A 17,032-nucleotide genomic window follows, 5' to 3' on the forward strand; every position below is an offset into this window, starting at 1 on the left:
GCTGTGCATGTCATTTGCCTCTTTATTTGCTTTTTGTCTGGTGGTGCAAGATTGCGAACTAATGGTTTCTTGACGATTAAGCAAGCAATTACAGGCAGAAACTGCCACTCGAATGGTATGAGCTTCTAGGACTATGTTAAATTATCAGGCACAATATTGCGTTTCTGCCTGATAATTTAACATAGTCCTAGAAGCTCATACCATTGGAGTGGTAGTGCTTCTCATTCTGAGGGCCTAGAAGACTTGCTCGTGTTTAGCTTCTAAAACAGGAGTAAATGACTGCCTGCCAGCCATGTTCTTTAAGCTATATGCTGACCCTTTCAATCTTGGTTGTGTAGAGCCTGGTAGTGTTGCTCACGGATGTGAAAAAGACATTGAGGATGTAATCCAGATTTGCACTACAGTGGTACCTCGGGTTACAGACTCCGCTGACTCAGAAATAGTACCTCAGGTTAAGAACTTTGCTTCAGGATGAGAACAGAAATCGTGCTCCGGCGGCACAGCAGCAGCGGGAGGCCCCATTAGCCAAAGTGGTGCTTCAGGTTAAGAACAGTTTCAGGTTAAGAATGGACCTCCAGAACGAATTAAGTTCTTAACACAAGGTACCAATGTATTGCAAGGCTCTTTGTGATGGCAGCTCTTCTGCCCACAGCCTTCACTTTTGGTAGGCAGAACAGGGAGCTCTGCACTGGATGAGTGATGCTGGCTTCATTCCATGGACAGAGGCTGGTGGAGATGGTTTGGGCTGGACAGAGGGAGACCCTTGCCCCATCCAATCTCCACAGTGTGGTACAGCCTATGGGATATTAATATAGTTGTCATAAGGTATAAAAATTAACCACGAGTGCTCTTAAAAGATGCTTTTGTTTTAAATACAGAAAAGACAACTGATTAGGAAGCTAGAACTATATATCCATTCCCTCAAGCAATACCCTCTTGCATGACCAAAATCAACGCAGCATTCTCATTTTGTGCGTTTGAGTGAATGTACTTTTCAGCAAAAATGTCTAAGGATAAGCAAAGAGTCAAGGATTTGGCTGAGCTCCTTCTCTTGGGATCTAACATGGTTTATTAACCCTAGGAGGCAGACTGACAGTTTAGGAAATCAAAGTGGAAAGGGCAGTTTTGTATTTTAAAAAGGTCCCAATCTTTTGCCACATGTGAGCAAACAGTGGAACGCAAAGATCGCGTCAACAGTGGGTGGGAGCACATTTCCTTCCTCCTCTCAGTGGTGTCCCAAGCACTCCCTTTTCCGCTTCACGTAAGTGCCCCTTTACCATTCATCCCTTGCCCTCCTCACCTGCCCTTTTCGATTCAAAGGACAATTAAGGGTGATCAAATAACCTGGCGGAGAGGAGGGCCAATAACTCGGCTCTCTGGTTCTCTGTCCTGACACCTGTCCTTCAAAATCTGTGCCTGCATGGCCATAGGAAGCTGCCTTGCAGCGAGCCAGGCCACTAATCCGCCTCATCTAGCTTGTCGAGACTCTGACTGGCAGCAGCGAGCCAGGACTCCAGGAAGCGGTCGCTCCCTCTCTCTTCCCCGCGCCGCCAAAGCTGCACCTGAAGATGCCGGGCGTTAAACGGGGGAAGCTTCTTGCATGCAAGACAGGATCGCTATGCAGTGCTGCCCTTGCGCTGCGCGGGGACCTCTGCCCCCAGACCCCTGGGGCAGGGGGCCGTGAGGGACCAACCTCTCCCCACGTATCCAGCCTGCGAGTATTCAGGGCAATTTCGTTTATAAAGCCTATAAACAGCAACGGGCCGGTCAGCCCACCTCCCCCCCCCCCCCGCCCCTCCACAGAACAGCGCCGCCAGCCTGGCTAGAGTCATTTACAGAACCGCGCAGCGCCGGAGGAACTCGCCAGGGAGCGCTGTTGGGCACTGCGGCGGGTGGGGCGTGGCTTGCTAATCCCGGAAGCGGCGCGTTTCCTCCCGCTGCGCGCGCAGCTCCGGAAGAAGCGCTGCGGCCGGCGTGGCTTTCTTCGCAGAGGACAGGAGAGCTCCGAGTGATCAGGTGAAAAGATCGGGGGGAGGCGGGGTGGGGGGCTGCCTTTGGTTTCTCGCTATGCGCGCGCCGTCTCCCCTCTTCTTATTTTTTTGGCGGAGGGGTCCGCAGGCTGTTTCCCAGCGGGGGCCGCAGGTAAGCCCCCAGGGAGGGCCCCGCCTGCTGGATCGGACCCAAGTAGGGTTGACACCTGGCCTGTATTTCAATGTAAAAAATGCTACGTCCTGTAGCATTGATTTAGTTTGTCCTGTATTTCAGGTCTCTCTCCCCCCTACAAGTGAGGGGCCCTCTCCAAATGCACCTGTTTGGAAGGATGTGTGAAAGGTCATGTATTTAAGCCGTCCCGGGTATCAAAACACAGGCAAGATTTACAGATTCATGTGCCTGCATGTGTTGTTGTTGTTTAGTCGTTTAGTCATGTCCAACTCTTCGTGACCCCATGGACCAGAGCATGCCAGGCACTCCTGTCTTCCACTGCCTCCTGCAGTTTGGTCAAACTCATGCTGGTAGCTTTGAGAACACTGTCCAACCATCTCGTCCTCTGTCGTCCCCTTCTCCTTGTGCCCTCCATCTTTCCCAACATCAGGGTCTTTTCCAGGGAGTCTTCTCTTCTCATGAGGTGGCCAAAGTATTGGAGCCTCAGCTTCACGATCTGTCCTTCCAGTGAGCACTCAGGGCTGATTTCCTTAAGAATGGACAGGTTTGATTTTCTTGCAGTCCATGGGACTCTCAAGAGTCTCCTCCAGCACCATAATTCAAAAGCATCAATTATTCGGCGATCAGCCTTCTTTATGGTCCAGCTCTCACTTCCATACATCACTGCTGGGAAAACTATCAAAACACAGGCAGATTTACAGATTCAAGTGCCTGTGTGTGAGAGAGAGACAAGTTCCAAGAGGGGCCATTGCTTTCAATGCATTGCTTTGAAGTCACTTCAGCACAAGGTGGGGAAAACAACAACAATTTGGCCCCCAGCTGCCCCACTTCACCCTGTCCTGTATTTTGCCTGAACGAAGGTAGCAACCCTAGACCAAATATCTATCTGGTCCAGCACCCTGTTTCCTGCAGTGGCCAACCAGGTGTCCCCAAGCAAGGAGTGAGCACCATATCACTCCCTTTCTGTGTGTCCCAGCAGCTGGCACTCAGAGGTGTTGCACTTCTGATATTGAAGTGATTGGGTTGCGTTTTTGTTGTTGTTTTAAGTTATTGGACCTTAGATTGTGATCTTCGGATGAAGGACGGTATACAAATGGAATTAGACTTCAAAGTGCCTGGCCAGACCCCATCCACCCCCAAAAAACCATCAGGGGAACTGTAGTGATTAGAGGGCCTGACTAGGACTTGGGAGGCCCCAGGATTCAGTCACGGTCTCTCAGCCTAAGTTACCTCACAGGGTTGTATTAATTTTTTTTTTTAAGTTACAAAAGAAAAACAAAGTAGAAAAAGAGAAAAAACAAACCACTTCCAACCATACATATACAAATTCAAAATAGGAAAGGGAAAAAAAACAAAAATACACCACAAACATTTAAAAACATTTAAAAACAAATCCATTATTCTCAACTCCTCAACTGTCATTACCCTCTTTCCTTGACCTCCTCCTCCTCCCCTTCCTTGTATCCTGTTTGTTAGTTGTCACAGCAAATCCTTTCCATATTTCATAATATTCTGTCATTACATTACCTTAAACTATTTTAATCTTATCTTACTATAAAAAAAACCTTGAGACTTAAAACTTAAATCTTATTTTTACCAACTTCTCATAACCATAATATTCTTGCGTAATTCTTTAAACGTTTTTACTAAAGCCAAGTAATTTCATTCCAACATTTTTCTAACATTCATCAATTTTATAAAACAGTCCTAGTAGTGAAAAAAAGAAATAAAAACAAATCCAATCTTCATCCAGCGTCCCTTCCTCCTGGTCCCGGGTTTTGTCAGTCCTTATTATCCCATCAATCTAGCGCATTAACCTGGTAATCTTATATCCGAGGCCCTTAAGTCCATTCCATGTCCCTCCCTTCCATGTCTTCTTCATATTTATAGCTGTATTTTCCTTTGTCTCCTGCTCCTTTCACTCGTGGGAACTCCAACTTGGCAATATTTTTGACCCTTCTCGACAGATCAGCCCCTTTTCCATAATCGACACTAAATTCCATGTGGTGTTTAAAAACATGTTTCAGAATCCCTCCAAAATTGAGAGCCCCCACAATCCCAAACATCTCACGGCCCATTGCCAGACTTGAAAAGTCCAATTTCATAGGAGGGTCTATCCAACCCCCCATTTCCAAACCAAACCAAACTTTTTCTTTCCAAATCTGGCTTTTTCCAAGTTCATTTGTCAAATCCGAAAGCTCATATTCCTGTAGGGCCTGTTCTGTCAGGACACACTCCTGATTTAATTCCTGGGTGGGCTCCACATATTTTCCCACTGCCTGTTCAAAATTTCCCACTGCCTGTTCAAAATTTCTAATCGAATCAGCCATCAAATTCGTCTTCTCATGTAACTGTTCCATTAGGGCATTTGTTTTATAGAAAGCACACAACAGAGCTTCTGAATACATTGTCCTGAAGGTCAGATGTCTATTCCCACGATTGTAATCTGTAACAGGTGCCAGCTCCCAGGAGTTGGTTACAGTTTCACAGTCTCCCTCTGGGGGGAGAACTTCTGTTTAATCTTTCTTTTAAAGACAAGTCTAGCAACAGAGTTTCCTTTTTTCAGATATTTTGTCAATATTTGTTCCTTTAAGGTGCGAAAGGAAACAATGGAATCACTATGTTCCTCTTCTTTTAGCTATCTCTCAAAAGCGCTTGTTTCTGGTCAATGAGCTTCAAACGTCAGTCCTGACACCCCGCTCCAGGATCAGGACGGTGGAAAGTTACTTACTTTAAACTCACTTCTGCAGGTTTAAACAGTCCAGAAAAGCTCCCCCTTCTTCTCCTGCTGCTGAAGGGGGGTTCAACAATTTTAAATGATGAAAGCCAATCCTTTAGAGGCGATTTTCTGAGCTCTAGTTTACGTTGTCTTTGCTTTATTCTGTCTACAAAGAAACGGAAGGCTGACTTCCTGTTTAGACCTTCCCGTTTCAGTACCAAATTGAAGTAAAATTTTTAAGTCCAATTCCTTTCTGCTCGCAAGTCCTTATTTAAAGTCCAATTGTTCGAAGATTAAGTACTCATGGGTGCTTATTTTAGAAGCCAATTTGTCCCAGGAAAAAGGCAGCGCTCTCCGGCAACAGCTGTGCGGCTTCGCTCCACGGAAATAGCAGTTGACTCACAGCACCGCACCACTTCCCCCTTTTCGCGTCGGAGCCCGTTAGTGGGTTCCTTTGCGGGTTGGGGGGGCGCTAAGGGTGCCCGCCAAGTCCCATGGTCACAGGCTTCATCCGCCTGTGATTTTTAAAAGGGTCTCCGCTTCGCCGTAGCGGAGAAGACCCGTTTCGCGCGGAGCTAGTCCCTCCAATTCAGAGGGAGTCCGCCATTGCCGATGGCGCCACCCCGGAAGTCCCCCACAGGGTTGTATTGTAAATCAGGGCGGGAGAGAAGCACACACACCACCTTGAATGCCTTTAACCTGTATTTTAAATTGGTTCTCCCCCCCCCCCCAATTATGTTTTTACTGTGATTTTATTGGTGTTAGCTGCCCTGAGCCTGGCTCGGCCAGGGAGGGCGGGGTATAAATAAAATTTACTATTTTTATTTTTATTATTATTATTATTAGAGCAGGCATAGGCAACCTTTGGCCCTCCAGATGTTTTGGCCTACAACTCCCATGATCCCTAGCTGACCTAGTGGTCAGGGATAACAGGAATTGTAGTCCGAAACATCTGGAGAGCCAAAGGTTGCCTATCCCTGCCTTAGAGGATATAAATAAATATAATACATAAATAGTGCCCTGCATTGCTGTCAGAAGCATGAAAGAAAAAGCAGAAAGGCATCAAACTGAAAAGGAAGGAGACCTTCAGCTGCACAAGTTTGTTTGTACAGTAGTTGGTGTTCCAAACATGGTTTGAAATTAACTTTGGACTGAACCTAGTTGTTCAAGAAATCAGTTGAACAGAACTTGGTCTGAAATGTTTTGGACTGTGTAAGAAAGATTTACTTTGTGTGCCTGGAGGTATCCTCCCTCCCTTTCTCCTTTCCTTTCTTCCTCTCCTTTCTCTTGCATTGGCCTGCCTTAATATGGGTTCCTGTGCAGCTGTACCTGGGGTGCTGCACTGGCAAACAGTGGGTTACATCTTGCCCTGTGTTTTCCTCTTCATAGAAGTAAACAAAAAAATGGCAAAAAGCTTGAGGAGTAAATGGAAGCGAAAGATGCGAGCAGAGAAGAGAAAGAAAAATGCCCCCAAGGAGCTTGCCAGATTGCAGAACATCCTCAAAACAAACGCTGATGTTCTAATGGATGAGGTGAAAGAGATAGCAACTGTCGTTCCTGCTGAGAAAGTCATAAAGAAGGAGGATCAGGAGGGTGAGTTGACCTATTTTTTGCTTTTGCTCTAAGGAATGCCACAAATCAGCTCTGAAAAATGGGAAGCAAATATTACATACATCCTTTGCCAGAAACGCTTTTCCTCTAATTCATTTGATGTACGCTTTTCTTATTTCCAACCCCTCTTTTTGTTTGCCAAGTCTCTCAGCGTCTCTATTAATGAAGTTCAGCCATTGCTACTGTAGGAAAGCAACTGCTTCCTTGGCAAGTTTAGCCAATACAGTGGTACCTCGGGTTCCATACGCTTCAGGTTACAGACTCCGCTAACCCAGAAATAGTGCTTCAGGTTAAGAACTTTGCTTCAGGATGAGAACAGAAATCGTGCTCTGGCGGCGCGGCGGCAGCAGGAGGCCCCATTAGCTAAAGTGGTCCTCAGGTTAAGAACAGTTTCGGGTTAAGAACGGACCTCCAGAACGAATTAAGTACTTAACCCGAGGTACCACTGTATATGTTGTGCTGCCAAAGGAATCTCTGTAGAAGAAATTTGCTGTGCTCTCCCAAGTGTATTTTGATCCATAGCTTTCTTTATTCAAATGCTGAGCACTTTCTATGGGACTGTTGCCTATGTGCCCAAAGAGTTCAGCATCTGAAGTTAAATACAGTGGTGCCTCGTAAGACGAAATTAATCCGTTCCGCGAGTCTCTTCATCTTGCGGTTTTTTCGTCTTGCGAAGCACGGCTATTAGCGGCTTAGCGGCTATTAACGGCTTAGCGGCTTTAAGAAAAAGGAAACAAACTCGCAAGAACTTGCAAGACGTTTCGTCTTGCGAAGCAAGCCCATAGGGAAATTCGTCTTGCGGAACGACTCAAAAAATGCAAAACCCTTTCGTCTAGCGAGTTTTTCGTCTTGTGAGGCATTCGTCTTGCGGGGCACCACTGTATAGGAAGAACAAAGCAGAGAGGAATATTTATAAAGTATATATAATATCCCCATACTTTCTCACACCATCCTCTTTCCAGTTCTTCTCTCCTCCCACAACCAGTCAGTATTAGAAGTAGCCTGAATCATTTATCTTATTTCTTCCAACATCTTTTGATTTGCTTTCAGCGCTAGCTGCTGTAGCAGTTCACACTGCTCATACTTCCTTAAGTGTTTTCCCTCCTTTTCTTTTCCAGAAGGGAGTACGATGGACATGGATTCAAAAAGAAACCCAAAAACCCTTCTGGATGAACATGGACAGTATCCAGTATGGATGAATCCCAGGCAGAGGAAGAAGCTCAAGTCAAAGCGGACCAAAGGGAAGAATAAGCACAAACCACCTAAGGGATTAGCATGGTAGAGTCTGGGTGAATTTCAAAAAAAGTCATGTGTGTTTGTGGAAGACTTTTATGTCAAAAAGGGCAACCACAAAAACAAAACAAAATGTGACTTAAACCATTACTGCCCTTTTCACTGTTTGCTTCAAATGACTAATTTCTTGCTTCAGACTCTTGGACTGTCACCTTGTGGATGTCAGTTTGGAGGCACCTTGGAATACTTTTGATTTAATAAAACTTTCACGTGTTTAGTATGCATTTTACATCCTGCACAAACTAGAAAACAGTCAGCCTGAACAGAGTGAGCACATTCTAAGCTAGGTAGGTCTATGCTTTCCAAAACAATGGGACTGGTCAAATGCTTTAAGACCCAGTGATTTCAATGGAATTCAGTCCCAACTAATTCTCTGTGGATTGTGCTCATCATAAACAATGTGTGCTTCCATCTGGGTGCTGGTACCACGTCCCGGCAGAAATGTTTATTTTTATGTGGTGCGGGATAGGGATCCACAGTTGGAATCTGCTAGACAGGAGTATGCGAATTAGGAGACTTGCCCTCTGAATGGGCTGGGCACCCCTCCTCATTTCCTTCTTGCCTACCTCCACAGAAGATCACCATCAGCATGCTCACCACTTCAAAGGTTTTATGCCTCTTTAATTTCAGTGGTTCAGAGCTAAGTATGTGCTGTGCAGCCCAATCCAGTTTTGTTCTGTTGAGATCCTAGCTGAGAGTACAGAGAGTTGTAGCCCCATTATTCCCTTAAAAGTAGTAGCTCTAAGTCTGCAGCCCATTACACAGTTGTTTTGGAATAAGCAATATTGAAATCCCTGGGGCTTACTTCTGAGTAGACATGCGTCTGTAGTCCTGCACACACATACATGGGAGTAAACTCCATTGAATTGACTTGGAATTGCTCATGACTAACATGTAGCTGCTCAGATTCACTTACATCCTACTCTAAATAGGTATTTTTAGCCAATAACACATGGATTGAATTTAGCATTGCAAATGTCCTCGTATGTTAATGGCAAGTTGTACACTGTACAGTCATACCTCGGGTTGAAGTTGCTTCAGGTTGAGCATTTTCAGGTTGTGCTCCACAGCGACCCGGAAGTAACGGAACGCGTTACTTCTGGGTTTCACCACTTGTGCATGCGCAGGCGGTCAAAATGACGTCATGCACAGAAGCAGCGACATGCGCAGACGCAGGTTGCGTTCGCTTCAGGATGCGAACGGAGCTCCAGAACAGATCCCGTTTGTATCCAGAGGTACCATTGTAGTTTTAAAAAGCTGAATGCGGAACGGATCTGGGTTTCCGTGCTTGTGAGAATGCATGGGTTGTGAAGGAGGACTGTGTGTAGTGCAAGGAGCAGGTCAGCACTGCTGGTGTTTATGCCTGATGCTGCCTGGCTTTGCTAACCTCCATCCCTCTCCCAAACCTAAAAAGAACTCTGCTGGATCAGACCAAGAGCCTACCTAGTCCAGCATCCTGTTCCCTACAGTGGCCAGCCAGATGCCTGTGGGAATCCCACAAGATAGACATGAGCGCAACAGCAACTTCTCCTTCTTGCTCTCCCTAGCAAATGGTATTCAGAAACATACTGCCTCAAATACTGGAGGTTATACACAGCCACCATGGCTAGCAGACATGTTGAACATGAGCCATCAAGCTGCTGCATTTTGTACTAGGCTCACTGGTCAACCTCAGAGGCTGTCCCACAGAACACCATGCAGTAATCCAACATGGAGGTTACCAGTGCATAGATGGCAGTCCAAGTCCAGAAATAGACATAGCTGCTATACCACATGAAGCTGGTTAAAGGCATTCCTAACCGCTGAGGTCACCTGCGCTGTTGGTGCCAAAGATGGATCCAGGAACACCCACAAGCTAGAACCTGAGTACAGCTCCATCCAAAGCAAGCAGTTGACCAATTATTCAGACTCAGTTCACAGTCCTTCTGTCTTGCCAGAATTCAAGCTTTCTTTGCTGGCCCTAATCTACTCCATCACTGAGTTCAGGTACTGGTTGAGGGCTTGCATGGCCTCTCCTGCTTCAGATGCTAGGCTAGAGAAATAGACCCCAAATCTAATAATCACTGCCAACAGCTTCATATATAAGCTAAAGAGCACCAAGGTACCTTGCAGCACATGTGCCAGGGAACCAAAAATTAATCACTGATCCTGAAGATAGAATGGGAACCAATGAGTCAGCTCAGGGAAATGCCATTGTACTGCAACCCATGGAGAGTTCAAGTAAAAATAATACACATTCCCCCTGTCCTCTTGAAGGCGGCCATTTATCAGAGCAACAGGGCTGATTCAGTACCGTAATAAGGCCTGAAACTTGGCACAAACGGATCAAGATACTCTTTCATCCAAGAGTGCTTGCAACAGTCTCAATCACCTTCTCTCACACCCAAGGGAGAATTAAAGGGTCACTGAGCTTTTTCAGGTCAAATTGTAGCCTTTTTCAAGAAGGCTGGGACCACATGCTCCTGCAAGGACGTGTTGTCCTCCTAGCCATACCCCTTTAATAAGTCAAAAGGAGCAAGACAAAAAAGGGGCACACAATGGCAAGCATCTTAGCAAGCATGACATCAGGCTGCATCAAGAGAACCTGATGCCATGGTGTCACAGTAGATACTGCGCCGAATACTTTCCTGGAGACTGCAATAAATTTCAAAATCGCTCTTGAGGGGAGTGATTCTATCCTCCAAGTGCATTGGAAGCAAATTAAAGTGCACTTCTGAAGCTCCATTTCCTGGAGGAGATGTGAGCAGGACCTCGACAATATTTAAAAAGTTCCACTCTTCTCACCACCACACAGCAGGCAGAACCATGCTCTCATGTTCATTTGGCTTCGCAGCATGCTTTTTGCCACCTATGCTCCAGCTTGTTTTATTAGCCTTCGTTCCTTGGTATACCAAGGAGGAGAACAGGCTTTCTAGTGCTGGAGAGGGTGCTTTGGGGGGGGGGTGATGCCAAGAGTTCAGTGCATCTCAGTGTTCGACAGTGAGAAAGGGCTTCACCTGCTCTATCCACTGAAAAAACACCAGGAGCATTAAGGAATCCACTGTATTAGTCATCAGCTGCAGACCATCCAAATCTGTCCACCCTCCATACCCCAGTGGTGGTGAGGGAGGGTCAAAGCCCTGCAAGTCCAAATTTCACCAAGAAGTGATCTAAGCATGATCACTTATACCCCCGTTTCCAAATAATCCCTTCATCTGAAGTGAAGACCAAACTGAAGGTATAACGTACCCTCTTTGTCCAATGGACAACACCTTGAGACAGGCCTGTGGACATCCTGGAGGCCTGGAAGTCATGAGCCAGAACACTAAAAGGTAAAAAAAGGCAAAGGACCCTTGGACAGTTAAGTCCAGTCAAAGGCGACTCTGGGGTTGCGGCGCTCATCTTGCTTCAGGCCAAGGGAGCCAGCGTTAGTCTGCAGACAGCTTTCTGTGTCGTGGCCAGCATGACTAAACCGCTTCTGGCGCATCAGAACACCTTGATGGAAACCACAGCACACGGAAATGTCCTTTACCTTCCTGCCACAGCGGTACCTATTTATCTACTTACACTGGCGTGCTTTCGAACTGCTAGATTGGCAGGAGCTGGGACAGAGCAACGGTAACTCACCCCATCGTGCGGATTCAAACCACCAACCTTCTGATTGGCAAACCCAAGAGGCTCAGTGGTTTAGACCACAGCGCCACCCGCACCCTAACACTAAGGCAGCAGCAGCAGCAGCATGGGCATTACAACTACCCTCAATTCTGGGTTCCTCCAAAGCCACACCTACACTGCTTCCTAGAACCTGCAAGGCAGCAGGATGCATGGCACACCACCCAACTTTAGTTTTACTGTCTCCTTGGCTCGACACCAGTTGCAGGCCCTCACGTCCAGCTCCAAGATGGAGGGGTGTCCTGGTGTTAGAGCTGCAAGTTTTGTGGACCACAGCAACCCCCCCCCCCCTTTGTCCTTGCACTCTGTCTTGATGCTGCACCAAATATCTGGACAGGCCACAAGTGGGTCAAGCTCAGCTCCTCCCAGCTTGCTCACTCAGCTCTCAATAATACATATCAGGTTGGAACCCCAATTCACAGTGGCACCCTGAATTAGCAAGGTTCCATTATGCGCCGATCGTGATTGTGTTTTATTGTGCTGTAACACTGCAACTATACTGAAGGGCAGCATGTGGTCCCTACATATATTATGGTTGTTCCCAAGAAACTGCCAATCGCATTGCTTCACATTTTCAACATTTGAAAGTGGATTTCTTCGTGGCATTGATTAGTGGAGAGGGAGTATAATTTTAAAAAACAAAACAAAATTTGTTCCTGTTTTCTCAAACTCTTCACGTCCGTTGCATCCTGAAGCTCCCACGAAATATGCAAAAGTTCCCTGGATTAACGGAGCAGTCAGTAATCCAAGAGGACATTTTTTCCACCTCTAGGTCACTGGTTCAAATGCAGCCCAGTGATGAAAAGTGATTACCATCTGATGGCTATTCAGAAGGCAATTTAGCATGAGCTGGTGGTCTCCCTCCAGTTACCCACCAACTGCTGTCCAGAGCTCAACTGACACTAATTGGAACTTTTATTGACATCCAAAGCAATAAGAGCAAAGTGATGGAATTCATTCTCTCTTTAAGAAATGATGCCCAAAGACTGGAGCATGTGGAAGTTTGCCTGGTTTCTTCATGTTTGATAAATACATCAAATCTTGGGTTTCCATGAAGCCCAGTAGATGGCACTGTGAGTTAAGTACAAGGAAAAATGTGATTTCGAATGTTGTTGCCCCAGAGATTGCAACAACTGGAACAATGATAACCATAACATTAATAAATAACCATTTTCAGCTTGTTTGGTACGAATTAGCTGTGTGTTGTTTTTTTAAAATATTATTTTCATGGCTGTGCAAGCTAGAATTCCCCTTCCAAATGTTTTGCTCTTTGAGAAAGCTTGGGGGGGGGGAATCTATTACCCATCATTACAGATAAGTTTCATGATTGTTTGTTTTATTTCTAAATTGGCATAAACAAGGATGTTTGGTTTGGATTTTACAAATTTCCTTGTGTTTATGGCTCGAGCGATAGTGCAAAAAAACTGGAGAACGTAACTGAAGCTGACTGCTATTCTAAATATTCTAATCTATAGTGAAGGGCAAAACATGAAATCAGCAGAATGCATGGTTACATATCACTTAAAACAATTTGAGCTTTGCTAATGCAAAAATAACATTTGTTTCCTACAAAAACGTAGTCTGACAGCCTCCCCTTAAAAGTAATCTCAGGGTCATGGGTTTGAGCAGAAGATTCTTGCATTGCAGGGGGCTGGACTAGATGTCCCTTGTGGTCCCTTCCAGCACTATAATTCTATGATTTGTGGTCTGTGCCCTGACATAGACAATTATCTGACAGATTATGTTATTTCCAGCCAAGAAAATTAAGGTGTATTTCAAGAGTGTCAAATGGTACGATGCTGCTGAAAATAGCAGTGTTTTAGTAATGTTTAGTTCATTTTCTAATTTTTAAAATATTTTGTCAAACTTTTTCAAACTCTTGCATTTTTTAAAAAAACTGCAGAGTTGGAAAATTTGAGAATAGGTTATATAGAGGTATAGGTAACAACATTACAAGCAGGTAATATAAAGTACAAGAGAAAGTTTTTTTAAAAATTAATTGCCAAACATCAACAGGATGGAAAATTCAGGAGAGTATTGACAGGAACATAGCATGCCCTCCAACATTTCTTTGATGAAAATAGGGACATCCTATTCAATGATGATGATGATGATGAATTTCTTTTCCCCTTCCATCTGACTGCGTTGCCCCAGCCACTCAAAGCAGCTTCCAACATATATAAAAACATAATAAAACATAAAACATTTAAAAAACTTTCCTATATCGGGCTGCCTTCAGATGTCTTCTAAAGGTTATACAGTTACTTATCTCCTCATGGCTCAGGGGTTGCATAACTCCATACCCTCCAATGAAAATAGGGACGTCCTAAGGAAAAGCAGGACATTCTGGGATTAAATCAGAAACTGGGACAGCTTCTGTAAATCCGGGATTGTCCCTGGAAAACAGGGACACTTGGAGGGTTTGACATAGGAAGCTGCATAATACCAGTTCAGGCTATTTTGTCCATCTACCCTAAGTGTTGTGTACTTTGACTGGAAGTTGCTGTCCAGGATTTGGCCACAAAGAGAGTTCTTTGCCAGCCATGCTATCTGATTCCTCTCCCCCCCCATGCCCCCCTGGGCATGTTTGGGATTTAATCTGGGGCCATGTGCCCTACCGGTGAGCTCTGGTCCTTCCCTTGGTTTGGAGGAGAAAGGATTTTAGGCTTTTCTTGTATTTGTAGTAATCCATATAATCCGAACAGATATTCTGAGAATACAGAAGCTTGCACAGCAGTACCAGATTCACAGCAGAATCCATCATGTCTGTCAGAAACTATTTGCGTCTTCTGCACATGCGTTAGAGCTAGTTTCATCCCCACCAGGTGTTACTCAATAGCTACCTCATTAGGAAGTACTCAATGATTAGGCCTCACAAAAATCTTAGGAGCTCCACCTTGTAGCAACAGCGCAGTTTAAAAACACAACATTGTTTTATCTGCTGGTCTTCCAGAGTGTAAGTCTTCCTCTCTTTACTGGATTCATTAACTTTTTGTTTGTTTGTTTGTTTGTTCCTCTGATGGTCTTGAAGACGTGCTGCTTCTTATTTCAAGTTTGCTGGTTTTGGTGCTGCCTGAAGCAATATGGTTTAGAAAACAAAACCAAAGCTTCCTTTTGGAAGGATAATTATTCTCACAAAAGGGACTCCCTCTGAGTGGAAGGCTGTGTACATTTAAAGCACATCTCATCCCTGCAAGAGTATCGGGAACAGTAGTAGCTTTGTAATAAGTGAACTACCGTTCCCAGAATTCTTTGGGGGAAGTTGTGTGCTTTAAATATATGGTGTATATGCAGCCAAGACTTCTGTGAGACTTCTTAAGTGAAAAGGAACCTTTGGGAACTTTATGCTTTTGCTACACGGTGGCACTGACTGGATTTTCCACCACCTGTTGGTATTTGACGTGTGTTTGTAATCATGTAAAGGGATCAGAGTCATGATTTGGAGATGGATGGATTATGGGGGGGGGGGGACAGGCAGAAAAGGAGAGAGAAGAGACAATGAGAGAGCCTAGGCTTCATAACTGATGAGCAGGGTAGAAAGTGGTGATGCCAAAGGACAAGAGGAGTAAACGGTGAAGATCACGCGTATCATTTATTCTCAAATCCTCTGTATCCATTACGTTTTTTAAAAGAAAGCAGTAATGTTTATGCTGCTCAGAGCTTTGTTAAAGATAAATCAGTCCTTCATAGGTATTTTGTTTGATCAGGATTAAGTTTTAGAATGGAAAGAAAAAGAATGTAAATCATTGTGACACACTGAAAACTAGTGCCAGTTTTGGTAAGTAAATAGGCGAAGGCAGGTGATGCTTGCATATAAGCCAAGAGTTATTTTGCCCAGCAGTGCTTTTGTGGAGGCAGGGGGGTCATCAATGCAGGATCATGAACAAGAATATAGTGGGCACACACCCATACTCTGAGGATGGAGCCCAGTTTGATACTGTCCCTGCCTGAAAACATGCATCCACTTTCTAAACTAAATGCGTTAATTCTAAATGTTGTTGTTCATTGTTTAAATGGCATACACGTGTGTACGATCAGATCCAACTGCAACCATTTCTCCAAAGTAATGTTTTGCAGAATAGTGTGCATAATCCACTGAACGCATCCTCTTCATAGAATCAAGGTTAATTGCAAAGCTGAAATATCTGGCATGGTTAAGTTGTTACTGCCAGGGAAAAAGAAGACAAAGTGGAAATAATTTGCTGAGCTCATGATTCTATGAATTTGCCAGCGGAATTTTTTTAAAACAAGTTGCGCTTAGGCATCTTCCTCTGTTCAGTTGTGTGTGGATTTGATGCTTCTTAATGAATCAGTCTGCTTTTGTGAACAGCGACTGGATCATATCCAAATATGACTCAATGGGAAATCAGTTAGTTTTTCTTCCTCAGGGTTGCTTTGTGATCGCATCCGGTCATTGCTAATAAATCTGAATACCTTCTAAAAGGGTTTGTATTGGACCCCAGTGTAAATCTGTGGAAGAAGCGTTTCCTTAGAATACATTAGTAGAATTTGGCGAAGGTGGGCTTTTTATATTTTTATTTCTGAAAGCCTGATTAAAAAGCAATCTCTTTGCTCACATTCAGAAGAGACCTAAGCATTTGTTTAAGTCTCTTTCTTTATTTCTTTCTTTCTCTCTCTCTCTCTTCCGTTCTTTCCTTTCTTAAAAAAAAGGTTTTCTTTGAAAAGATGAAGCAGTCTGTGCAGTACACTAAAGAAATGCTCAGTGCTGCATCGGGAGCAAGAAGGCTTATAGGAGACCTTCATGCAGCCCAAAGAACAGAGCTTGGGTAATGGTGAGGGGAGTTTGATTTCCATGGGCAGGGGTGGCACAGAGGGATAACTTTCTCCACGTGCCATCCCTACCCATCCGAAGTGTGTTCCACTCTGCTATGGAAATCACGGAAATTTGGTCATGGGAATGTAACTGTGGCCATGGGGATTTTGACTGCAGGGATCAGCCACATGACAAGGATGCAAGAAGGTGTCGTTTTTTTTCTTTTCCGCCCTGTGTTTGTTGCACGCATCACTGTTTTTGTTCCACTGCAGTTTGCCTTCTGCCCAGACCTATGTAATCTGTCTCACTTAAGTAGCAAAATGACTGAACTTACATAGCTACATGCTACATTGTCATTAATGTGATTCCATCCTATTCAATTCAATGTAAAGGAAACACAGTGCAGGTGTGTGTGGAACAATCAGTTACGTATGATTTGCAGACTGAAAGCGGCAATAGTGAACACCAGTCGTATTTGCTGAATTCTGTTCTGTTCTGGTCATGGGATGAATGAGTGAATATTGTCAATTCCCATCTCTGTTTCTGGCTTTGGTGAATTTCTCCAACATCTCCAGCCCCAAGCGCCGTGTGAAAATGTATTCAAGCGGCCTGTGGGCCACAGTTTGCCAATGTGATATACAGGTTTGCAGCTTACATTTCCCTGAATTATGATCATGCTTAATCATAGCTCTACAGGTAAGTTCCTAGGTTCTGCCAGCTCAACAAACTCTCACCTGCTTTGTACGCCAGGGACTGATGGTGTCTAGTCACATAGGAGACTGATTCTCAGTGGCTTTTCATTAAATTCTGTGGGACCAAGT

At 44.6% G+C, this 17,032-nt stretch overlaps 1 protein-coding gene across 2 annotated transcripts; it reads left to right on the forward strand.

Moving 5' to 3' along the window:
* Positions 1–1,881: 1,881 nt before the first annotated feature.
* On the forward strand, positions 1,882–8,003 carry LLPH (LLP homolog, long-term synaptic facilitation factor). Of its 2 annotated transcripts, XM_081022432.1 has the most exons (4): positions 1,980–2,016; positions 2,266–2,368; positions 6,272–6,475; positions 7,612–8,003. In XM_081022432.1, the coding sequence occupies exons 2-4, from the start codon at positions 2,335–2,337 to the stop codon at positions 7,773–7,775; spliced, it is 402 nt and encodes a 133-aa protein (XP_080878558.1). In that variant the 5' UTR covers positions 1,980–2,016; positions 2,266–2,334; the 3' UTR covers positions 7,776–8,003. The 2 variants fall into 2 exon arrangements, with proteins under 2 accessions (XP_080878559.1, XP_080878558.1); XM_081022433.1 differs by lacking the exon at positions 2,266–2,368 and having other exon boundaries at positions 1,882–2,016.
* The last annotated feature ends 9,029 nt before the right edge of the window (positions 8,004–17,032 follow it).

This window comes from Podarcis pityusensis (genome assembly GCF_964106645.2).
Source record: "Podarcis pityusensis genome assembly, chromosome: 10".
Lineage (NCBI taxonomy): Eukaryota > Metazoa > Chordata > Lepidosauria > Squamata > Lacertidae > Podarcis > Podarcis pityusensis.

What these genes read in the sequence shown, in the direction of transcription:
- LLPH (XM_081022432.1), top strand. Translation starts at nt 2,335, where the DNA reads ATGTATTTAAGCCGTCCCGGGTATCAAAACACAG. An exon ending in TCCCGGGTATCAAAACACAG is followed by an intron (nt 2,369 to 6,271) that starts GCAAGATTTACA and finishes TCCTCTTCATAG; the next exon opens with AAGTAAACAAAAAAATGGCA. An exon ending in AAAGAAGGAGGATCAGGAGG is followed by an intron (nt 6,476 to 7,611) that starts GTGAGTTGACCT and finishes TTTCTTTTCCAG; the next exon opens with AAGGGAGTACGATGGACATG.